Source organism: Phasianus colchicus, chromosome 5, assembly GCF_987193195.1.
Source record: "Phasianus colchicus chromosome 5, bPhaCol1.hap1.1, whole genome shotgun sequence".
In the NCBI taxonomy this organism is placed as follows: domain Eukaryota; kingdom Metazoa; phylum Chordata; class Aves; order Galliformes; family Phasianidae; genus Phasianus; species Phasianus colchicus.
In genome coordinates, this window is record NC_143440.1 from 55,695,885 (window position 1) to 55,721,508 (window position 25,624).

At 36.1% G+C, this 25,624-nt stretch overlaps 1 protein-coding gene across 17 annotated transcripts in view; it reads left to right on the forward strand.

Moving 5' to 3' along the window:
- The window catches only part of C5H14orf39 (chromosome 5 C14orf39 homolog), a 29,647-nt gene extending 8,993 nt beyond the window's left edge, over window positions 1-20,654 (forward strand). For 16 of the 17 annotated variants that reach the window (XM_031605327.2, XM_090141822.1, XM_090141829.1 and 13 more), the window contains 14 exons: window positions 1,879-1,968; window positions 5,803-5,990; window positions 6,455-6,497; window positions 6,888-7,008; window positions 7,692-7,786; window positions 12,236-12,375; window positions 12,812-12,891; window positions 14,534-14,619; window positions 14,711-14,775; window positions 15,888-15,958; window positions 17,033-17,190; window positions 17,631-17,766; window positions 19,238-19,295; window positions 20,012-20,654. In XM_031605327.2, the coding sequence (XP_031461187.1) occupies window positions 1,879-1,968; window positions 5,803-5,990; window positions 6,455-6,497; window positions 6,888-7,008; window positions 7,692-7,786; window positions 12,236-12,375; window positions 12,812-12,891; window positions 14,534-14,619; window positions 14,711-14,775; window positions 15,888-15,958; window positions 17,033-17,190; window positions 17,631-17,766; window positions 19,238-19,295; window positions 20,012-20,214 (1,534 nt within the window). In that variant the 3' untranslated portion in view covers window positions 20,215-20,654. The remainder of the gene's footprint in view (window positions 1-1,878; window positions 1,969-5,802; window positions 5,991-6,454; window positions 6,498-6,887; window positions 7,009-7,691; window positions 7,787-12,235; window positions 12,376-12,811; window positions 12,892-14,533; window positions 14,620-14,710; window positions 14,776-15,887; window positions 15,959-17,032; window positions 17,191-17,630; window positions 17,767-19,237; window positions 19,296-20,011) is intronic. The other variant, XM_090141831.1, reaches the window with a different exon arrangement.
- The last annotated feature ends 4,970 nt before the right edge of the window (window positions 20,655-25,624 follow it).

Below are 25,624 nucleotides of genomic sequence, written 5' to 3' on the forward strand. Positions count from 1 at the left end.
CTGAAGAATACAATGACAAAAGAGAAATACATATTCTTAGAAACATAATGACATTTTTCTAATATTTAGTTGCTTGAATGATTCAGGCATGAAGTGTTGATCCAAGAACAAGAAGTGGTGAAATACCGTTGATGAGACCATTTCAAATGTTATCGTTCCTTTTACAGTGCTTTAATTTGTGTTCATGATGGTGGAATGGATGGAAATATAAAAGAAAGCCAGATGAACACAGAATGTTTCTAATTTAGGAAATGAACTGTTGTCTTGTCCAGCTGGCTAAACCACAGGAAATTTTTAGTGCTTTCAGATAAGTGTGGATAGAGATTTTTCTATACCATTGCTGATAAAAGGAGGAACAAACAAATACAATAGTTATCAAGAGCTTCAATGAAGTGGTGCACTTAGCAATCTAGTAGATCAACTACTTGGATCCTTCATGCCTTGATCTGTTGCAAAGCTTTATTCTTATACTCTGTGTTCTCCACATGCCTGCAGAACAAGTGTGAATACAAAATGTAACGTGCATTTGGCTTGTAAAAGAGGGTAGAGCCTTCTGATCCTAGGCTCTGGATGTGGCTCTGGGCAGCCTGGTCTGGTGGTTGGCAATCCTGCACATAGCAGAGGGGTTGAAACTAGATGATCACTGTGGTCCTTTTCAACCTGGGCCATTCTATGATTCTATGAGTCTATGATTGTTCTTTGGTTAATATAAGTTCGAGGACTTTTTCATTGCTCTTTTTTTTTCCTCCAAAGAAAGACATGGGGTTTTCTGGAAGGAGATCATAATGTTTGTGTGCCTGTGCACCTACACATGTACTGTTAGTTTCTGCCTTTTAAAAATCTAAGCCCTTAAAACTGGCTTTCTGTTAAATGTTCAGTAGGTGTGGTGAAGAAGCATTTCTTAATTACATTTGTAATGATTAGTGGTGCTAGCCAGTCTGTGCCAAATAATGCTAAATATCCTGAACCAATGCTGTACTTCCTTGGTGAACTTTTTTTTCAATGACAAATTTTAATGCTGTTAAAAATGTTTATTATACATGTGTTCTATCACCTGGAGTACACTGCTTTTTTGCTCAAGGTTATTGGACTTTAGCAAATTAATTGTCAGATTTTTGGTCTATATTTTTTTCCATAATGGAAACAGCTGTTACTGCAGCCTCTGTTTTACACCACCTTTGCAGTGCTTGTCCAGATTCACATCCATACTTTCTGTGATTGCATGCTACACACACTCCAGTTTTGAACCATAGGGCATACTCACCAAATGCCCTCCACATGCTCAACTCATGAATATACAGTGTAAAATGGACAATATGTTCTTGGTTACTCTTACCATTGCAGTAGAAAATTGTTTCTTTGCTCAGCTGTGACCTTATTCTGCATTTCTTCATTGATAATTTCCATCTCTTTAAATGTAACTTTTTTTTTTGTTGTTAACCTGTTCCAAATCCATGTGGGGCTTCAGGTGCTTCCAGGTTTTCTTCTTCTTCTGCCTCTTTGGTGCTTGATGGGATCTGTGCAAGTGCTCCTGAAGTTGGGATTTGTTTGCATGTCTCCTAGGTCTGATAGTTCCAGCCAAACTTCATTCATTAGAGGTGTTTACGTTGCCCTAGAGTAGCAGTATTCTGGATGAAGCCATAGAGGCAAAAAAGAACACATCTTGCCAGCAATTCAGTTCAGTTCAGTTCTCATCTGCAATTAACTTATTTTTAACTACTTAGCTGGAGCTTTTTACACTAGAAAAATACATGTTTGACTTTCAGCACATTAAGTGACTTGCTCTGGTTAGCTAGCTAAAGTAAGTTATGTCTTCTTTTTTAATTGCCTTTTTGTTAGGAAGGACCATTTACATACTTCTTTTTTTGTACTTTGCAGCTGGAAGCCCACATATGCAATTCTTAGCAAGCATGAAGAATATTTGAAGAATGAACTTGAAGTTTTACAAGAAACTACAGAAAATGAGAGGTATCAGTGATCTGGTGAGATAAGATTTCTAGAAGCAGTGCTTATTGAAGGCAGTGCTGTCTAAATTGATCAGCAAAGTTATGCAGTCTGCATCAAAAAGCTTGGGTAAACATTTCAGTGTAATGAAAGAATATTCACTTTCCATTATTAGGAGTTCACCTGTGACTTTGTAGATACTAGTGAACTACTATAAAATATAGCTTTTTCAGATAACTTCCCAAATTCCTATTACAATTTTCAGAACACTGTTTAATTGCCCACAGTTTCAAGAGAAGCCCTCTTTGGATAATAATAAGGTAATCAGTGTTTTAGCTTTGACAGAAATACAAAATATCAGAGCATATTTGCAGAAACATATTCTATTTCCAGATGTTTTTTTTTTAACCATTATCATGACATGCCTTCACACATGCTGTAATTTCAGTAGTTTCAGACATTCAGGTTTGGAAGACTTTTTGGAAAATACTGAGGTTCTATGTTTTCTAGAAGCATCACATAAATGAACTTGAGCCTTTACTTTCACATATGCACAAAATAAGATAACAAATGCATCCAAATAATTTGTTTTGCTTTATTTGTGAATAATTCTTCAAAATAATTACAAAGCATTCAAGTTCAGTATTAGATCATGAAAAACAGGGCGAGTGGGATGTATCTGCTAGCATTGAGTGGGATGAAGAACAGACCCTGAAAACTTTCACTTAAATTTTCGAAGTGGAATGCGACAAATTAATGCTGTGAAATATTGTTTAGCATTCAGGAAAAAAAAAAAAAGTCTTTATTTTAGAGAGGTTGCTCACTGCTCACCTTTACTGATCTGCTTGGGAAGAGGAAGAGATTGGTTAGCTGTGTGTTAAGAAAATCATGGCAGATCCATCTAGACATCTAGGTAGCATGTAGGGGTGTTACTGTACGCAACTGCAATTTCAAATGTTGGCTGTGTTTTTATGATAGTATTCTTCTTGCAAGTAGTTCAAGACAGCAGAAGTAGAATGCCTGACAGCCTTTAATTAACTCTGTTAGTAGCTTATCTGTCTTCCTCTTTAGAGCTCTGTATTTGGTGAAAAATAGAGCTAAATTGGCTTTCTGTGAGTATATGAGCCATTTTGGCCTTCACTAATTTGAGCTGACAAGCCAAAGAAGCATTACTTTTAAATTGCTTCTTTAGATAACTAGTTTCAATTCCAACATGAAAGTGTTTGCTTTTTTTTTTTTTTTTTTTTTTTTTTCCTTCTGAGCTTTTAATTGTAAAACATCATGACTATGAGCCATGGAATAAATTTAATTCATGTATTCTATGAAAGTTGTCTTGAGAGAGTTCTCTCAAATACAGTCCCTCTGTACTGAAGCATTTGCTGCTATACTGAAATCAGCAAGGTGTGCATTCAACAAATTCTAAATAGATAAATTAGGAAGAAAAATAAGTGCATTTAAAACATTATGTGCTGAATGCCCTTCTTAGGCTGGCGTTTGTGGGCATTCAGGACATGCTGCTTTACATGCAAAGATGTTTTTAAAAGATGACTTTAATGTGAACAGTACTGAATTCTAAACAGCTGATGTTCAACTATGTGAATGGAAGGATGTGAATTATTTAGGAAAAATACTGAAAATAGAGTCAATTCTTCAAGACTTCTATGCTATATTCTACATGGCCATAAATATGTATCTGTGGAAAACAAGTTGTGGGGAAAAAGTGTGTTTAAAGTTTGAGGATGACATTCAGAAATCTGAAATGTACCACTGGCAATTATTTACTTTGATTTATATTTTTAAAATTTATTTGTAACGCATTCTTAATTTTATGTCAGCAAATGTCACTGTTGCTTAGCTATTGTTTGTAGAATCTATTAAATTAAATGGAAGTACGTATTTTCCATCTTTCATACCTTGATAGTATACACAAATGTTTAGGAAATCCAATAAATTCATGGATTCCCAAGACTGTCCATGAAGAAAACCATGAAAAAAATAAGTAGACTAATGTCCTTTTCTACATAAAGTTTGGGAATTTCTTGATTTCACAACCTTGAATCATAGCAGTGTTAATCTACAACTTCTTTCCCCTGCATATGTGTGCTGAACTTCAGTCAGTTTAATGGGAGCCAGTGCCTGAAGCATCATTTTATTTGAAAAATGAGATCTAATTTTCTGCTATGACATTAAAAAAATGACATTTCTTTTGCAAGAGAAGAAGTTTCTGCAATTATGTATGGACAGAAATGTCTCTTGTGTTGCCCAGTCTAACCAGCCAGCAGCCAGAAGTGTCTGTTTTTCAGTCAATCAGTAATAGCAGTTCAACATACAGTTATTCTTTAAAGAGGAACACTGTGATTTGGATACAGTGAGAGCTGTTCCTTTTGCAGGCAAATAGGTGTGTCTGTGCCTTTAGTTGCTATTATGCATAACAATTTGTTTCATAGAGGAACTTCTGATTAATCTGCAGTGTACTGATAACTGTAATACTTTCACATGTGCTTCTACTATTAAGCTTTTGCTCTCAAATGCAGAGGGAAGTATACCAGGCCTTGGTTGTTGTTATTGATAATTTTAAAAACTGTTAATTATTAACTCTTACTGTCCTGTGTGTGACATTAACAATTAGAACCAGTTCCTTTGTTAATTAATTAGTGTTGTTAATCACAGTGCTTTCCCTACTGATACTACCTTTGCATTGGAAATGACCTGTAATGCACGTTAGACTTAGCAGCACTACTGGAGTAATAAGAAATGCTTCCCTGTCACACAGTTGAATATTTGATCTGTTGTTTGCAAGCTATCCTGCAAATTCCTTGTCTAAATGAGGAAACAGACCAAAGAACCTTATCCACTGTCATTGATTTAGCACAAAACAATTTCTGTTCTGTGCAATAGTACTTCTTTTTCTCTTTTTTCCAAAGATAATATTGATCAATTTTCAGCTTTATGTAATGAATTACATCTAATTGCTTCTTATGGCATTTGTTTTAATAACAGTATTTCAAAAGGTCATTTAAACTTTAACAATGTCATGAAGATTTATTTAATGGGACCTCTTAATTGATGCTACCAGCTTTAATAATTTGTAGCTATGTTCTCACGCAATGTCAGTGAAATTATATCAGTGTGAGATTAATGTAGAGGGCAGTCTTACAAGAAGCTGAGTATTCTGGCTCTTTTCCAGTTAAGCATTTAAGTGTTTGCTTAATCTTAAGTTTGGTAGTCTTGTTATTTCAGTGTGACTGTTGTGTTTGTGTAAGGCTTCCCTGAATCAGATTGCTCAGCATTTCTTACTTCAGCACTGCATCAGGCTGTTCTAAATCATAGAATCATAGAATGGCTTGGGTTGGAAGGGACCTCAAGGATCATCAAGCTCCAACTCCCCTGCCACAGGCAGTGCTACCAACCTCCACATTTGATACTAGATATATTTATAAATACTATATATATATAAATACTGTGTGCTAGGCCAAATGATCCTTTACTGTAAATTTGATACAGCTCCACTGATACAGGTGGAGTTGTGCCAATAAGCACAAGCAGACAATTTGGCTTGCTGTGAGTTTCATGATAATTAAACAAGGAAGAAACATTTGTCATCTGTCAAGCTACCTTTCATTGTGGTATGGTCTAGATTCCTTTCAGAATAATGGCTGTTACATCATGAATGTATTCTTTGCTATGTACAGCACAATTTTCCATGAAAATAGATGGAAGAAAACAAAATGAAGACGAATAGAGACATACTAAAGAAGTAATCTGACTTTTTCCAGAATAACAGCAAGTCTAATTGAGATGATTCCATTAAGTAATAGCTTTTCTTTGTAAACATTATCTAAATTATATATTTTATAGGAAAATGTATCAAGATTACATAATCCAGTATAAAGAGACTCTGAAGCAACACCGTGACAAATATGCAGAAACTGCCCTTGCACAGAAATATTATAAAAAAAAGAAAGAGCTTGAGGAAATCCAGAACAGAATTCAGAAACGGTCTGAACAATATAAGTTGAAAGAAGATGCTGACTTGGACATTCTTGGTACTATTATTATCAATGCTTATGAAGTAGAGCCTGTTGGTAGTGGACTGCATGTTACAGCACTGTACAGAAATCCACTTATTGATTTATCAAAGTTTCTCTTAAGCTGATAAAAAATCTTCATTTTTGTTGTACCATTTTTAGGAAAAAAACCTGTAGCAAACTGAGATTTGGAAGAAGAATTTAGTTAGAGTGTACATACTAATGTTCTTTCCACCATCCTGTGAGTGTAATGGGGAGAGGTTGGCCAGTGGGCTTCTTATAGTAAAAAAATCAACCCAATATTAGTTGAAATTAGCTTCTCAAACCTTTATTTACTTGCTTATTTATTTATTGTGCTATTTTAAATGTTATTACTTTCTGTATTACTGCTATTTCTTTTATGAGCAAAACATCAATTTAAACTGTATTTGTAGACAAAATGAGACTTGTTAATGTTCTGAAACAAAATCTTATTTTTACAGAGCCTGCTCCTTTCAAATCCATTAATGACTGGGCTTTATATATGTATCCTTGAAGTGTAACATTAATACAGTTTACAGGAAGGAAAGTTTATATTTACTTTCACAGCTTTTTATTTAAAAACATAATAATTATGTTTAGAGTGGCAGCACAGCCATTTCCCCATGGGATAATTGTAGGTCAAATAATAATTTTCAGTTAACACTTACTGGAATATTTTGAAGAAGATAATTGTATTTCACCTAATGACCCATCAGTCAAAAAGCTGCATTAAAGAGAAGACTGAAGTTGGATTTGGAGACTTAAAGACATGTGGAATAGTCAGGACTTTCTGTAACTCTGGAACTTGCACTTACAGCATAGAACTGTGAGGGATGTGATTATATCCTCTTCTTTAATAAAATCATGTTGCCATGTATTTCCTTAACTTGAAAGTGCTTCTTTGAGGCAAAAAACACAGGAAATGTTAAAGCTTGCTGAAACTGCTACACAAGAGTCAACTGAACTAGAAAAAGAAGCAGACGAATTAGAAATGAAAATTAATTATTTAAAAAAAGTAAGTGTGTTTTATATATATGTAGGTATTTATACAATTAATTTGCTGAAACAGAATAGCAGTGTATTTTCAAGAACATGAACCAACAGGATGATACTAGAATTAATAATTATTCATTTCTATAATATTACCAGTGTTACCTATGCTTTCTTAGAGGAGCCCATGAATGCTAAGACTCTCAAACTTGCTTTCTGTTGACCTCTGTTTATACCATAATTTCCTCATCTCAGTATGTCATGATGACTTCTGTGCTAGCTCAACAGAGTCAGAGCACAGTAGTGGACTCATTAGAGTTGGGTTGATGGTTGTATTTGATGATATTAAGGATCTTTTCCAAGCTCAGTAATTCTGCAATTCTATAACCTGGATGTATGTGCCTGTCTGGACCAGCTGATTATTACTGCTCTGTCAGCTACGTTCACTTCAACCAGCCTTATGTTGATTGAAGCACAGTGTGCACAGGTGGTGGGTTTTTTTTTGGTCTATATTTTGTAGTATTGTTTGACATTAGCCTGAAGTTCATAATGAACCTTGCTCTGCTTATTTCTTTAGATCATTTTGGCTACAAAAAAATTCTGCTTGCACTGATTCATCAGGTTTAGAAGCCCTTTGCAGCATGTAGCTGTATCGTTTTCACATTTTCTTATTAAATTGTGATGTTTATTTATTCTTTTTCTTCTAAGACATTTGAAGAGACCCCAGAAGATCAAAGTAATTCAGAAGTGATTGAAGGAAAAAATCTGAAAAGTCTAGAGAAACCAAAGGAATTTAAAGAAAGGTGTGGTTAAAAATTATTTCCTTCCCTTTGCTTTCATCCAGAATACCATCTCAATATTCACACAAAGGTGGCAACAAAACACAAATTGTAGCTGTATAGTGACTAGCAAGCTTTTCCAACCCAAGACATATGATTCAATTACATAACTTTAAAAGAATCTTATTTCTTGGTGTTCAGTGATGGCAAATTTATATTGCTGGAAAATAAGTGTTATCTGGAAATAACTATTCAAAAGTGTATTTTGTGTAAAACTTTGCTCCTCACAGCTTCTGCTAATGGATCTGTGTGGATAGTTTTATGGCTTTTAATTACAGTTACAGTGACTGTGCAGTGAAATACATTAACTATACTGAAAAAGTATTTGGTGAAAAGATCAGGGTTACAAATGTCATTGCCTTCAGCTCTGAACTACTCTTAGAAATTTAACACTTAATTTGGTTCTTAAAAACAAGTGTGAGTGAAAGTTTCATTGACAGGATTAATGGCTTAGTAAATTAGTCAGTGGTCATTTACAACTGGGACTCGCTTTAATTTGAGCTCAATTACAGTGACTGAAGTCACCATCAGGACCATCTTACACTCATCTGGATTTCTTGTGAGTATTAAGACATGAAACTTAAAACTGATTCTGTTGGACAAAAATCCAAAAGACTTAATCCGAATGATTTTATGTCATGGTGTGCTTGATAAGGGTGCTCTCCAGAGCTTTCAGCTGGGATTTAGTGGACTATATGTACAGAAAGGTGTCCTTTTAACTGCCTCCTTCCCCCAGGAATACTTTATGTTTTTAATATCTTCTTTTTGAACCCTGTATTATTCAAATGATTATTTTTTTATGGTTTAAGGTCTTACACCAGTTCTGCCTTCTTATCTAAGTTTGGTATAATTGGCAAGATCTCAAACAAGGGGAAACAAGAAATCCATGTAGTTGTAAGACTGGGTGAAGAAGATTGGAAATGAATTCTCTGTGTTTTGGGCACAGAGGTGCAAGAAGTACTCAGTGAAACCACTTTTAGAAAGGAATTCAGAGGGTATCTTGCTGGACTTGCCACTTATATGGTTACCTCTTTCATGAAGTTTTCAGGTGCTTGAACCTTCACCAGAGATTGTGTCTTGATTGTGCACAAGTAGATATTTTTGATGCTCTACTCAAGTTCCATGGCTTATGTCATGGTCATGAGTTGCTGTAAACATTTTGCACTATTCTAACACATTTCTCTTTAACCTCCATGTATGTATTCATGTGATACAGCACATAATACCAGACCACAACCTGATTACTAATTAATATTGCTTTTCTAGAGTAAATTTTAAAGCATATTCTTGCCAAAGTTATGTAAAACAGAAAGGCTTTTGAAAAATGGTGTAGAAGTTGTATTAAAACATCCCTATTGAGTGTATTAAAAGAGAAAGGAAGCACAGAAATATCTGAGTAACTACTGATGGTAAAAATTGGAATATAATATAATCTGTGATTGTGATCACTGTGGAAAGAAACAGAAAATGTACTAAGACAATGATTCATATGAATTAAAACCTTTGTAGACTCAAGGCAATAGAGAAAAATATAACAGGAGAATAAGGGTACCTAAGGCAGGAGCTGTTTTGCAGTCACTACAGGATGATTCCTGAGCAAAGAGATCTTTGTAAAGAAACAGGAGAAATCTTCATCTTCTGCCACAAAAGAACAAAAAAAGAGTTATATTGTGAATGTCCATAAACTGACTGCAGAACAGCATGGAACCAGCAAATGTCAAACAGAACAATGAAAGCACTGACAAGAATAATGTACAAATTAATAGCCACGGAATACCTTAGAGGGCTACAGGACAAGAAACCAACATGAAAGTTAACTGATAGCTGCTGGTATATATGTTCTTTGGGCAGGAGGATGACAGTGGTAATCATTTTGTCAAAAAGATTGGAACAGCTGCAAAACACATTAGTCTTCTGATGCAACCTATTTTCTTTGAGTAGTGGACTTTTGTAGTACCCCACTTATATTCAGCAAGTATTATAGTTGAAATTTCCATACCAAAAGTTCTCATCAGTGACCAAACAGGAACACCAAGTAATAGTGTACATCTGGTCAAATTTTAAAGTGATTTGGACTGCTCTTGTGTCTTGAACTTTTTTGAAGCCCTGGATTGTGTTTCTTGATTAAAGATGGTATTTATTACACAGAAATCTTGAACACTGCTTTGATATGTATCATCTTCATACCCTATGCTTTTCTAGAATGTTTAGGAGAGATCAAATTCCTTTATTCTGTAATCCTGGTTGTTTTTTTTTTCCTTCATTTTGATTATGCATTAATTCCATCTCTGAATACCAAAAATACCCTGTGTTCCAAATGAGGGGCTTTTGCTAAAACTTCTAGAGGATATTCTGTAGAGCACGATTTCAGTCCTTTCTGTGCCTTTGCATTCCAAGTGATAAGACTTCAGTGATCAAATAAAAGACTTTGCAGTAGAATTCTTGGGAAAATATTGTAAATCTGCTTCTGGACTTCTAAGTATAAACATCAGTGAAGAATCACAGAATCATATAATCAGAAAGGCTGGAAAAGACCACAAGGTCATCCAGTCCAACCATCCACTTACCAGCAATAGTTCTCACTAAACCAAGTCCCTCAACACAATGTCTAAACATTCCTTGAACACCTCCAGCTTTGGTGACTCCCTGGGCAGCCCATTGCAATGTCTGGCCACTCTGTTGGAAAAGAGTCAACTCTGTACTGACCACAACCACAGCTACTGCTAAGGAAATGAAATTTTATTTTGACTTAAGAATATATTTTTTTGCACTTTAATAAAAACTGAAAATATTACATGTTTTGCAACATGGATCAAGATAAAGATCTTTTATCTACTCAGATGTCTACAGTGAAAAAGGAAGACAAATGATCTTTCTTGTTACTGCAGTTCAGACTATTTTGACTGTCAATCTGCAGTTTGATTTTTTTCCCAGTAGTTATTAATGTCAGATAAGATACCTTTTTTTTTTTTTTTAATATTTTTTGGGGGGAAGGGAAGGAAGCAGATATATTGTGTGTTTATGAAGTTTAACTGCAGTTCCTTCTGGAAGTTTTTGTTACTTAAAAAATCAATATCTCAAGAGTTTCTGACTCCAGTTTGCAACTCTACCATCAATCCATCCTTCTGAATAGATATGTATTGTAAAATAATGGTTTATTTCCTGTCTGGCAGTTTTTTAGAAATACAGGGAGTTATCTGCTAGATTTTACGAAAGCACACAGAAACTGACTCCAGGAACTTTTAAAAAAACAATTTGGTATCTGAAGTAAGTTCAGTAAAAAAATTGGTTACTGGCAATCTAAATCATGACCATCAGCAGCAGCCTTGTTCAATTCATTTCATTTTTGAATGACTGTGATAAAATGGCCAGATAAGCCGTTCTGAACAAGGAAAAGCCATTTCAGCCTGGGTTCTGTGCTTAGCTCTGCTTTAACTAATCCTAAAATTCTCTACATCTGATCTTAAAGATACTCAGTCATATAAACATCTTATTTATTGTAGTATGCATTCTTTATACAAGTAATGTTTGCAGGTGCTGTAAATGAAAGATAAAGATGCTTTTAAATCATTTCTGATATATATATTTTTTGTCATAGTAGGTGGTCCATAGTTTCCATAGTTTGTTAGATGCAGTATCTTAATCAGTGCTTCTGGTTTGGTATGCTTTAGCCAGTAGCATTGCTTATTTTACTCCATGATACCTTACAAAGTTCATCTTACATTTTACCTTATTTGTGAAAAGTATCAAGAAAATTGGAGCACAGAAGTGCCAAGCAAGAATGTCAGGGAGGAAATAAAATAAAAACCATTATAAAAAAAAGGGGGGGGTAATTGATTCTGTGTCTGTTTCCACTCCCTATAGACTTTTTGTGCTTAAGTAAGTCCAGGAGCTCCTTGTTGATCCATGGAGGCCTCCTGGCATTCTTGCCTGCCTTCCTTTTTCTCAGGATGCTCTGCTTCTGGGCTGGAGGAGACAGACCTTGAATACTGTTCAGCTTTCTTGGGCTCCTCTTCCCTCCAGGTCTTTCTCCCATGTCACCTGCCATACAGTTCCTTGAAGAGTTCAAGGTCTGCTCTCCTAAAGTCCAGAGTAGCAAGCCTGCTGTGCACCCTCCTTAATGAACTAAGGATCTTGAATTCCACCATTTTGTGGTCACACTTCACTATTTCCTGCCATTTTCTTTGATACTGACAAAATTGAAGTCAGCAACGTTATTATGATCATTTTGGTTCTGTTGTATGTCCTTTGCTTTCAGTGATATTCTGTGGTGTTCTTTAAAGAGAAACTAAAGTCTTATTGATAGGTGGAGCTGAAAAGAATTAGAATCCCCCTAGAAGCATGCATTTCCCTTGAGAACTCCACTTATTTGAAGCTGTTGGATTTTATGATTTCCAATCTTTTTTTTTTTAGGACATTTGAAGAGAGTGAACATCCTTCTTTGTTACATGAGAAACATCAGCTTTACAAACCATTACAACTCCCATGCATTCCTCGGAAATCAGTCCAGTCTTTACAGACTACTAGATTCTCTATGCAGCAAACAGAAACAGGTGCAATGTGCTTCTAATTATCTTTTGTGTGTGTGTGTGTGAGGATTTTGGTTTATTTTTGTGTAAATAAATGGAAACCATGGCAATGGTTTCAGCTGTTTTCACTGTGATGGATGTAGCTAGGGCTTTCAGCAGAAGTTGGGTGCATACCCAACTTGTGTTCTGACAACCTGAATTTCTCTCTCATCTGTGCATTGAGTAAAGTGATATGGCAGATATACCTAGCACATTGCATCAGAAAAAAATCTGAACTGTACTTCTAGGAATGTTTGTAAATATATGATAAATGTAACTATTATTTGTAGTAATTTGCTTAGTACTTTCATGTTTTAGCACTTCATTAACAGGAAAGTTTGTATGCTTTGTTGACAAGTTCAGTTTAACAATGCAATGCTTTGGATACTGAATCCTGTATATATAATGTTTGTTAATTTAGGGAGAGAAGAAAAAGAAAATCCTATGGAACAATCAGTTGCTACTACCAGTTCTTCCAGCCATGCAGAAAATCCATCACAGGTATGAGTACTCCCACTGGTAAAATGTGACTGTTTAATCTGTTGTATGTGGTTGTTTAAGTACAAAATACTTCAAATATACCCATTGCTATTTTATCTTACATAAAACTTGTTAATGATGGATTCAAGATGCTGAAGACTTGGTAATCATAGAAATCTTTTTTTGGTGCCATTTCTAACTCAACTGAAATTGCTTAAGTGATTATAAAGTGATTCATGTTATTACTGCTAGTCACATTAAACATTCTAATACTGGTTCCCTGTAGGGAGCCTGAGTTAGCAGGGGGGATGGACTCAATGATCTCTTGAGGTCCCTTCCAACCCCTGCGATTCTTTGATTCTGTGTGATTTCTTTCCAAATTTGGTGTGAACTGTATGTCCAAATAAATAATTTCTGTAAGAGTTTTAAACATAGAATTTGATAGTGTGCAGCAAAGTTTTGGAATTCAAGAAGGAATATAATCTTCTATTACTGATTAATCATCAGTCATCTACTCTGTGGGAAGGGATTTCATTAAGGACTAAGGATGTAGGATGCTCTGTGGGACTGTCTACAGTTTATCCAGGAAAAAAAAAAAAGACTTAGAGGAGTAAAAACTCAGTAGCATTTCTTTGCACACTTCAGAAGTCTGTAACTGTGTTTCCTTCTCTATCCCATAAGCAAATAACTCCTGTGACATTTTTTTGAAAAGGGGAAGTATATTGCAGCTCAATATCTTAAAGACACAAACGCAGTAAAACAACCCAAAAACAAGCTGGAGGAATAACTTGCACAGTCTCAAAACAAAACAAACAAACAGGGTTGTTGCCAGGGTAATCCAGATGAGGATGGTTATCTGGGACCTAGAATTGCACTTAGAAAACAGTGGGAAGCAGTAAGTCAAGGTTAAGGAAACTTTAAGAAAGGGTGACAGCAATGGGGAGAAGATGGAGTCAGAAAGGAAAATAGAAAGATTGGAGGAAAGGAGGTCTTTATGCTTCTGGAAAGGAGTGCTGTATACTAAAGGAGGTGAGTAGTGGACAGATTCTGCACGTCCAGTCCTTTTGTCCCCTACCCTGATTCTATGATTCTGTGATATGATTTGCAAATTAAAACCAAACCAGAACTAGCAGCTCCCTGTGAAATAATATGTTATCTCATGCTGAGGCATAGACTCCTAGTGTCACTCTGCCCTTAGGGAACAAATATATGCTACATGTTTGAGTCAGACCTTCTGATCTGGCCAATGTCTGTGAGGGGAGTGTTTCCATATTACCCACAGTTGTTCAGTCAACCTGGCAGACTTAATCACTTTTGTGCATTCTCACTTTGGCCTTAGGAGGTGAAGACATGCCTGGCTACAGTAGTAGTAAACATGAATTTGTAAATTGTGTAATGGTATTTTTATGACTGAAAAGTTAGTTATTCACCTTCAGTTATCAGTGCTGTGAATGCAACTTTATTAGAAATAACAGATGTGGGTTTGGATATCATGTAGAAAAAATGTTAAATTGTAGGTAAAGCAGACAGGCAAAAAAAATTGCATAATCCCTAAAAAGAGCTTAACTGACTGGATTTATGCAATCTAAGGACAAATTAGAAGGATATTGTCAAAGTAACAATTTCACGTGCTCCCTCTCTTGAATTTTTCTTGATGTTTTAGATGGTTATTGGCACTGCTGCAACTACTAATCTACAAGTTGCCCAAGTTCCATCAATAGCAAGTTTTCAAAGCCAAACGCAGTTCAGGTAACTTTTCCCTAATGAAGTAGCTTTCATTTTAGTGATTAAAGTTTATGAAATAATCCACATTCAAACAAGTGTAATTTTTGTCTTTTAGATTGCTACGGCCTCCAAAGCAAGTGACTGCTAATCAACAGTTTGAGAGTGAAAAAAGTGTAATAGGTAAAGTGTCACTGCTGTCCTTTGATCAGATGTGCTCTAACTGTATGCTGACCACATAATGATAGAACAGAGAATTCTAGAAGCCACACTGTCACTCTGAAATGAAGTGGACTACCATTTGTTTTCCTTCTCCACTTTATTTAGTTTTAACTTGTGAGTACAGCAGGCAGACTGAGTCTTAAGTTTAAATGAAGACTGAACTGTGCAGTAATGTGAGATGCATTCTTCATTGACCACTGCTAATAAAGGGAATTCCCCAGAATTTCTAGTAAATCCACACTCATAGTCTCAGGTTGTTTGGTAAAATGAAAACCTGTCTGCAAATCTACTGAGAAGGCATGAGAAAATGCAAAGAAAAGGGCTATAGCAAACAAATATAGGAATCTTGAAGCATCAGATTAAGATTATTAAGAATGAAAACTGATATAAGAAATACACACAGAATGCTTACAGAAACAAAATAGAGAATATACAAATGCACCTGTAGTTCTGAAAATTCAGGGCACTGAGTTTTAGTTTAAATACACTTTTTCCTAATTACACTGTCCATTTAGTTCCATTTTTAAAATTATAGTCCATTTTTTTTTCTGTAAGTAGAATCCTGATTATGTGTCTTAAAACACAAGATCTTACACTGTGTAGAACATTGCTAGTCTGAAGCTTAGAGCAGAAATTGGAGTAACATTTTTCTCATTTCTTATCCTAGCTTTTGCCTAGGTCTTTAAGATACACTTCTTCAGTCTCATGGACATGCTTTTTACATTGTTTCCATGTGGTTCCTATTGACTGGTATGAGCATTCTCAGAGTGCAACAGAAGGATTGGGCAAAAATAGCACTCTCAGGGAGCAACAGCTAAATCTGAAGAATTTACCAAACAGAATGAAGTAACCTTAGTATAGCTTTGACAATAGTAGGTGGCAGAATAAGAGGAAAATATTATGAAAATTTGCCACAGAGTGGGTTATTATGGAAACTACAGTCAGAATACTTCCTTATCAATAGTAATGCCAAGTTAGTAAATCTTCTTTGAGGGTTCTTCCTCACAGTGTAATTTTTACTTATCCATTTAAAATGCTGTTATAATATAAGGAGTGCTGTCTTCTTTGCATAGAAGACCAAGAAGCCAAATGTGGTGATAAAGAAGCAGGAGATGAACCTAAGGATTCTTCTTACATACCTCAAGTAAGCAGAGCATTTTAATGTCATGGGTAGTTATTTTATTTACAGAAGTCAATCTAACTTGATGTATTTGAATCTTTTGGCAAAAGCTAATTGTAATTCTCAGGAATTGTCAAAATGACTCGTTGTAAGGTTATTCCTTATCTTCTGATTACTAACAGAGTGATTTTGAGCATATCAGCATTCTGTGTTTTTTTAATGTTACCTTGACAATGGGACATTGAGGACAATTGTCCTATGCACATTATAGTTTTTAGATAGAACTGTTGTGTGATGTTTTCATCTACGTAAGATAAGATACGTTTGAACATTTTTTGCAGTTTTGCATTTGAAATTGACTTCTCCCACAGAAATATAGTACAGAGAGTAGGCTCTGTGCTGGCCACAGATTCTGAATGGCTTCATTTACACTGCTTTTGTTAGGCATACTTGAATGCAAGTTTAGGCTCACCATGCCATATTATTGAAGCCAGTTCTGTGTACAGCTTGCATATACAGGTGATACTGAGATGAAGTTTGAGACACTCAGCATCCTCTAGCTGGCTTACTACAGGCTGACACCCGCAGGCAACTGGTGGAGAACAATGTCTTTAAAACAATATTGAGTTTAGTGAAAATTGCTCCGCAGAATCCAAGTGTACATTCTCAGTTAACATTTTCTGAAAAAGAGAAAATATTCTTAGTGAATTAATGTATACTCTAATGATTGTGTTCCTTTAATTTGCTAGGGAATATCAAGAGGATTTCAGTGTGACTTAAAGCATTAGCTAAGAGAGAATTTAGAAAGAAACCAAGGCATTGTTTTCAACCAACTCAAATGTTTCTTTTGTGTGAATGAAGACTTTCCTATATGGTTTCAATTGGAAGAAGTCAATTTTTAATTAGTTAAATTAAGATTTCAGTTGTAGCTATGGTGAATATGCAACTGGAAGCCTTTGATTAAATTGCTTTTATTTTTCATGAAAATAAAAATAACTAACCTTAAGACATACAATGAGCATGCTTATAGAAATGGACTCACACTATTCTGGGAAATTACATATGCCATAAATGCTGTTGTGTATTTGTTTTTAACAGGACAGACGTGCGTATTTTAAGCCAAATGAGAATAATCCTGACTCAGCAGCAGAAGGTGCAGAACGTTTTCTAAGAGCACCTGGAACACCAGAGTTTGTTGGAACACCTGATTCAAAGGGGAAGAAAGCCCAGTTTTTTAAAACACCTCCATTTGACTTGTACGAATAAAGCTTTTATTTAGGTTTCAAAAGCAAAATTGTAATGATGCTGATTGTTCCAGTATTTCCAGAATTTTTGAAAGATGCTATAAAAAATCTTTTGTAGAAAGTTCTTCCAAAAAAAAAAAAAAAAAAAAAAAAAGACAAAATTTTTCTAAGTTAGACTTTGTTCTTGCAATATCATTTCTACTTGAATTGTAGATTGCTTTTCTTTGGACTGTTTTTTGTTTTTGTTTTTTCTTGGAGCATGAGAGCAAAAGGAAAGGAATTAGTTAAGAGCATCACCTCACTCTGATTTAAAGGGTTATATTGCCTGTTACGTGTTGCAGGAAGCAAATATTGATGGCAGCTAGAGAAACATAGGAAAGTCAGAAAGAAAAAAGCCACCTGTGCTACTTTTTAAAATCATTGATGCAGTTTCTACCTTTTTGTCTTTACAGCATTCACAACATGGGTTGTGAAGAAGCAACATCAAAATCTCCTGCTTTTTTTTCTCTTTTGGGCATCTCCCAGAAGTCACCTGGCTTTAATTTGTTTGATTCTTCTGTATTTGGGGCAGAAAATTCATCTGATGAGGTAAAAATTAGTACTTAAGAATATGAAATTTCCAAAAGCCAAAACATGCTAAGGAAGTAGTAATAACTGTGAATGGTTTTTTTTCCAAATGAGACTGCTTTTTGGTGAGTATATTTTAAGAGCTTGCTTAATTTTACACTGGATATCCTTTGAAAATGATTATCTCCTTATCTGCTAATACCCATGCAATGACCTCTGATCAAGTGTGGATCTTTCCCATATGGACATGCAGATGCACAGATAAACTAGATTTACAAAAAGGGTTTCTGACTCAGCATTGCAATGCAAAATTTTAGATACTACTCACATGCATATCCTGTATGGTTTTGTTTGGCTGTAGCAGGGAATCAGTTACTTAAAATGTTAGGTTTTTATCCTCCATGTTTCACACAGTGTGGAATACTAAGGAAAGGAAAAGTTTATCCATTAGAAATGTTAAAATGTAAGTATGTACAAGTAGCTATATTTAAATCAAGGCAATGGATAGGTGGCTAATTGGAACAGAGCCTGGAATCCTGGTTACACTTCTTATCCTTTGCCTAACTACGGTGCTCTAGAGTAATTTTTTTTTTCCTCTCTAGGCTAGCAATATGTAATTGAATATTTGAGATAGGTGTGCATCAGTGTGTAGTGCATTCGTTAGGTATCACTCATCAGTAATGCATACTCAATCCTCCTTATGCAAATAAGGGAATGGAATCCAGGTATCTCAGATTTCAATGGGCGTGCTGAGTCTCGCAGTTACTAGGTGAAAGCTGAAGGAGGAAAACCACATTTTTATATTGTCTTTGGTGAAGAATGTGCTGGTGATACTACCTGGCATCAACAGTGTATAGGAAAGAATAGGCTGTTGAGTAGTTTGTGAGTGGTTTAGGAATGAGATGGGTGCAGGTAAAGTGAAGAAAGTGCATAGGTAAGTCACATAATGCTCTCAGAACCCATGCTGTACTGTGAAAGCTCAGGAATTTAGCAGTGTCTAGCAGTCACTTTAATCTGTGGTCAGATGGGAGTTTTGAACTTATTTACGCATTCACTATAAATACAGCTTAAGAGCTCTTCTGAAGTGTAGTAAGTGCTTATTTTATCATTCTTTCTGGCAACATCAAATCCTACTAACTGTAGGAGGCTTTAACGGCTGTTTCTTAGAGGTTTTTCTAAAAGTTCTAAAATTTTGCAGAATTAAATAGTTTTGAATCTTTTCATGTTAAAAAACAGAAGATCAGATTAGGTTTTGGCCTGTTTACAATCTGGTGTTTTGTTCCAGAAAGTCTGAAAGTGTGCATTTGTAGATGTAAACAAAACATGAAGCTTATTGAAGAGCTTACCTTGAAACTTCAGGGTTTGACATATCAAGTTAAATTTAGAATCCAGTATTCACTGGGAAAGTGTCTTTTTCACTTATTATGTGTCAGCATTAGAACTTATGTTTTTTCTTTCTCATTTGTTAAATAAAATGACTGTTACATTTCAGATAGATGAAGGTTATTCTGTGGGAAACTTGAATCCCATGTCACCACATAAAGATTTTGGTAAGTCTAAAAGTGGAAAGTATTAGAAAGTGTTTGTGTATATCAGCTGTATTTTATTTATGTTTATATGGCAGGTGAGCTCACAGTTCTGCTGAACAGGGCACCTTTGGTCATCTAAAAAATGTTCCTTTGTTATATATTGATCTGTGATAACCCTGTTTAGTGGCTTGTTATGTCAATTTGTATTTTGAGTAGAGAGAATTTTATTCTCAAAATACCTGTCTTATGGGATTCGTATGTCTGAGATGTCCTGAAAAAACAGATGTGAGGGAGAGTGCTTCAAACACACCTAATGCAATCCCTGGTTCTTCTGAGATGAACAGCAAGAGGGGAGAAAAGATTTTAAGTGTCGAAGTTCTGTAAGCTTTTTCACTCCTAAAAAGAACTCTGTTCTGTTAATGTAAAAGCTATAGTACTTGGTAAATGCAGTTTTTTAACTTAAAACTACTAGCTCAGTGTTGGAAGAACAGATCTATTGTTTCTCTCTCTCCACAACTGGAATGAAAATAGTTTATAAATGATGAGAGAAACCTAGATCATGAGTTCAAGTCAATGTAGGTGCACAATACAAAAATAGCACAAGTGAGGCAGGAGAATAAGACATTGTAAACCATATTTTCCTCTGACACTCAGCAAGTGTTGGGAGTAAAATATTATAAAAGAAAAGTATGCTAAATGCAGTAAAAATTAACCAATATATTATGTATTCCATATAGGAAGCTTATTTGGAAAATCAGAAAGTGAGGATACATTTGCCTTTCCCTTCCCCTTGGAATCGACTTCTCATGCTTTTGGAGATGGCAAAGATGACTTCAGTTTTCCATTTGCATTTGGAGAAGATCAGAGATCATCGCAGTCTCCTTCTGTGAAAGGTTTTCATTCTTCCTTGCAAAATACGAAGCCATCTACATTCTTTTGAATACCTTTGACTCCCTTTTAAATTCTTTTCCTACTTAGCCTTGACAAATGTTTCCGTTTTCATAAGTTAAAGTACAAAGCATTTCACCTTCTTCTTTCATTTCACTTAAGAACACGTTATTGCAATTGCTGCAAGAGCACGTGTACATTCATCAGATGCGTGCTTTGAGATGCAGCTTTTATTTTTCTTATTTCTTTTCTAAATATGTTGTTTTCATAAAATGTTATGATATGTTCTACCTAAACTGTCTCTTGGAAGTAGCAGAAATGCCATTTTAAAATAGCATGTGGAATAATTATATCCTTATCTGTGAGAGCATCCAAGCTTCTAGATGAGTACTTAGAATCTCTGACTTAAGCATTAGTAAAAGTAACTGTTTATTGTTCTGGACAAAGCTGAATTTGAGTTACTGTTCTTCAATTGGTAATAAAATTCTTGAAATAAACATTTTCATTGATTTTATGTAAGGCTTTGTAGTTATTTCTTAAGATATGAAGTGAAATGATGTTGTAATAATAATACTCGACTTCTGTCTTTCTAGCTTATAACACTGAAAGCAAAGTAAGGTCCTTCCATTTTATCTGGTGTTGTAGTTTGTTTGTTTGTTGTAAAGATACAAGATCAGACAGTTTCCAAAGTCTAACTGTGGTCAGTACAAATACATGTACCAGTTTTCCACAAATGGCTTTCCTTCTGGAATGACTGGTGTTGAAGATAGTACCAAGTCAGAAAGGAATGCAGACTGTTTTGAGCTGCCATGTCAGTGCACAGTGAGCCCCTCAGAACTGTTTCCATGAGCAGCACTTTCAGATTTATGGTTTTTGAGGGAAACACCAGGATGCTTTTGAGTTATCTTTTTAACGTTATATGTAAAACACCTACCATCAGTTCTTGGTTCCTTGGTAGAGAAAGTCTGTTTCTCAGCCACTTAGTGTGAAATAAATGCTCTAACAGCAAGCAAGCAAGATGCTGGAGTGGAAGCAAAGGAAATTGAAGAAGACAATGCAGGGAATTGAACAGAAGACATTGCAAATGTGCCAGCTAGTTAGAAGAACACCTGAACTAGATGAAACAGGCTGACAAAAAGCATCCTACCATTACAGTCTGCACAGTATGCCAGTAAACTCTAATTATAAAGCCCATAGTGGAGTAGAGTTCTCCTTCCCTCTACTTATCTGCAAAACCCTAAGTGACCAAAAGCTCAGTCATCTATGCCACTACCTATCTGCCAAACTCCTAAATGACTTAGGACTGTTTTAACACAGAGACTTGGAGAGCCTGTCTGATATTTGGGATAGTTTTAGGGTATGCTACTGGCAGAGAATCTTCTGAGATCACATAGGAAGCTGAAAAGTGCTGTTTTACTAGCTGAGCTATTCTGTAACTGAACCTTGCTTTCCTGTCATTTGATGAATTCTATCATCCCTATCTCTGCCGTTATAGTGCAGTAAAGAGAGCTGCTGGCTGAAGTGGGAGAAACCACAGTTCTACATCTTGCTGAATGATTATTTAGAGAAACTGGATAAGCTGGTTGATTGTAAGAAAGAGAAAACTAGTTCATTAAAGGCAGCAGCTCAGTATTTTGGATACTTCTCAGATATTTACAAGCATTAATGGCTTTTAAACATGCACTGGGACTTTTTATTGTTGTGTCAAGCTTTGCCTGAAAATGATCCCTTGTTATCATGCCCATCAAATCAATAGTGGTTATGTTGCTGGATTGCTGAGACTCAAATGCTGACTGATTTTGTTTCTTCTGTCCTTTCTGTGAACATCTGATTACAACAATCTCTTGTCAAAAGGTGTAGATAAAGATCCTCTTGTCAATGTAGCAAGGGTTATTTGAGAACAAAGAGCTTTTTGTTCATTACCAGTTGTAATTTGCTGTTACTGTCCCTGTTGTGTAGATAAAGTTGAAGGACTGTGTGCCTGTTCCTCATTCCTCAAGGCAGAGTTGGTAGGTGTGATGTGTATCACTGCTGAAAGTGAGGGAAGCTAACTTAGTTGACTCTAGATTCCAGTAGATGAGGAACAGGTCTGACACACTTGAGTGCAGCTGAGCTAGAGACCAGTAGGCTCCAGCAGTGGGACAGCAATGGCAGCTGGAGGGCTGAGATCTCGTAAAGGCAGTGCAGCTCTCTTCACAGCAGTAACTTGGTTGTACTGTGTGCTTGTACTGTGAACACTTGGAAGCAGAGGTTGTCCTGTTCTGCCCTTGTATGGCACCTAATAAAACAGGATTCTGAGCCCCAAGGCAATAATGATACAAAACCTCACCCTCTCTTAAATAAGCAGAGCAGGGCTTTGACTTTGAATCTTGTACATGTATCGTAATCAGAAGGCAAATGTTTTTTTACCATCTCATGGAAGTTTATAGTCACATTTTTGTCAGAAAACTGTTTCACTTGAAAATTCCTCATAAAAGCTAGCATACCACCTAGCATTAGAGAAGTCCTGATCTGAGCACCTGATCGAGCTGTAGGTGTCCCTGTTTGTTGCAAGGGAGTTGGAGTAGATGGCCTTTAAAGGTCATCATGTAAACAGTATAGAATGGCTAGCTAACAAATAAGCTGGGCAGGTTTCATGCAAAAAGTTAACTTAGAAGCTACGAAGTAAAGCCAGCCTGCAATGACTTCTAGCAGTTGCAGGATGTAGTGTTTATTTTCATGTAATGCTGTTCTATGGCCTCACACAACACCTTTGAGAGAAAATTAGACATTCATCAAACTGTTTCCACTCAGCAATTAGCAATTCATTCATTTTCTGTGACTTCATTCTGAGTCTATCAATATAAAACATGTGTGCATGGCACAGGGCTCTTCAGGACAAATTTCATTGTGCTACTATATATAATTCTTAATGTGATAGAAATGTAAGTGTTCCTTCTTTTTAGATCAGATAAAAACTGTTCAGTGTTCAGGTGTAAATGGGGCATATAATAGTGATGAATTTCATTCATTTCCATATTAAATTTTTAACAATACGATTGTGTGAATATGCTGAGGGGCAAAGAATAGTACACAGCATCACACTCTAGACTTACCTCCTTAAACTGTCCACTCATTTTATGAGTAATGTATCAAACAGAATGCTGGAGAAATTGTACTGAAACAAGTGGTACAAAAGTGAATTACCACTCATGTATTGGGTAGAGCACATTCAATGTAAGTAGTAGCTCTATGTTTAGCTACCTGTTGAGACAAACTGCAGGATGCCAAAAATACACCTGGAACTCTAACCATCAAGCAATTAATTAAAACTGTTTGCAACTCTTTACTGCCCAACTTGCAGCCTTTCCTTACAGTTCAATAAAGTCACTGCACTGAACTCCATTGAAATTCTTTTAATGCTTGCCTGCCACATTTGGGGCCTATTTTAAGGAAAAATATTCTAGTTTTGCTTTTTATTTCAAGACTATGAATACAGTTAAGACAATGCTGGATATCAAGAGGCATCACTGCACATATACAGGTAAAAGCAAACTTTAAGGGCAGTGGTAGATGAATAATTGCAGTGTAAGAAAACAATCTTATACGATAGCATTAACATGCTTAAGCATTTCAAGGAAATAAGCTTTAAGTGCTACTTATTGTAACAGATTGGAATGTGTAGACTTACAGTATTAGATGGTAGTAATCTCCCCAGTGCGAGGCTGATTGTGTGGGCAGCAAGAGTTGGCTAATCCTTTTCGGTCAGTGCCATAAAACAAGGATTAGTTTTTCATTTGCTGCAACTGAGTGGGTCATTAGGATCCAAAGACACTAATGAGCCTGAACGGGCAATTGGATTCTGCTTTCAAAGTTGTGAGCTAGTCTAAAAGGAGATGATTGTGTCTTTTAATGATTTAAAACAGGATGTTTCAGTGACCTTCTTCTGAAAAAAAGAAAAAGAAAAAAGAATGAAAGATACATAACCATGGAATGCAAACCTGGAATGTTGACTTTTTCTCTTGGAACTTGAGTTGTTGCCAGATTCATTGCCTTAGAGGCTGAATGGCTCATTTAGGAATGTATCTGTTGCCTTGCTTTTATGTTCTGCTCTTGATGTCTCCAGAGTTGACACAAGTCACATGCGATCAAGTCTGTATCCCTGGTGGACAGGCACTGTCCTAATGTTCTCTGACTCACACCCAGGTTGTTTGCAGCTCAGCAGTTCTGCTTCCAGACACATCACTTTGTGTTCTGATGCTAACATCTTGCTGAGAAATTGCCTCTTGGCACGCTGTTTCTTGAATCCTGTACCTTGCTTGATTTGATGTGAAGATGATGCTCTTTTTAGCACTTGCAGCATGTCACCTTTGGAAAGGTAAGGTTTCCCCCCTTACTTTGCTGTGTTCTAGATTTTTTTTCTTTTCAATAGCTGTGTTCCACAATAATATGTTGTCTATGTTTGATTTCATTCAAATAATAGATGCTGCCAAAAGGATGTCAAAGAAAACACCAATAGGTGGATATTTCAGTTTTAAGAGAATGTTTATATATATACAAAAAGCAAATGGATTGACTGTCATCATTCCTTAGGGGAAACAAGGTCAAATGTTCTAATAACACAATTTTCCATCGCACACCATAATTCACAAAGCAACCACAAAATTATTTCATAGCACATCTTATTCCATAGTCCTCTGAGAATTGGGTTGGGGAAAATCTGGGGAAGAAGAACTGCAGGGTTAAGTACAAAGTTCTTGCTGGTGGGGAACCACCTGCTGTGGCTGGTGGGAAGCCTGGTAGCTGACAGTCCATTCTGAACCTCAGTTTGGAGCTTGCAGTTGTCTTTTGCTCCCTCCTGCTGGAGCAGGACTGCCTTTGGCTAAGTGTGGGTTCTTGCTGTTTTCTCCTTCTCTTGTGGCACATTTGGCTAGTTTTACAAAATGCATGGTACTGTGAGCAGTGATGTTGCTCACTGCTACAGATGGAAAGGGCTTATGTCCAGAAGCTATGGGTATCAGGAGTTATTAAAAATGTTTCTTAACCATTACCAACAAATCCCTTGTAAGCATTGCTTAGCAGGAAGGTGCCGAGTCTTTGAAGCCTTCCAGCCATCCCCCAAATGGGACAGGTGTGCACCCCCATTTCAAATCATCCCAGGTGGGTTGACAAATGTCACCTGATAAAATATGTACTTAAAAATAATTTTTGCCTTGAGAATCTCATCCTGGATGCTTTTGACTTGTCACATTTCTCACTGCTTCGTATATTGGAGTTATCACGTCCATTTCTCCATTGTAGTTGGAAGAGGTTCTCAAAAATATGCCAACTCATTGCTGATGTGGTGAGATGTTAAACCAAGGCCACAGCCACCAATTCTCATTGCAAAGCCCACTGCTAGTCACTGCTGCTATTCTGTTAGAAGAAGAGCAGTGCAGTGCATAGCTTAGATTTTTTTCCCCATCTTGAAACAATTCATGTGA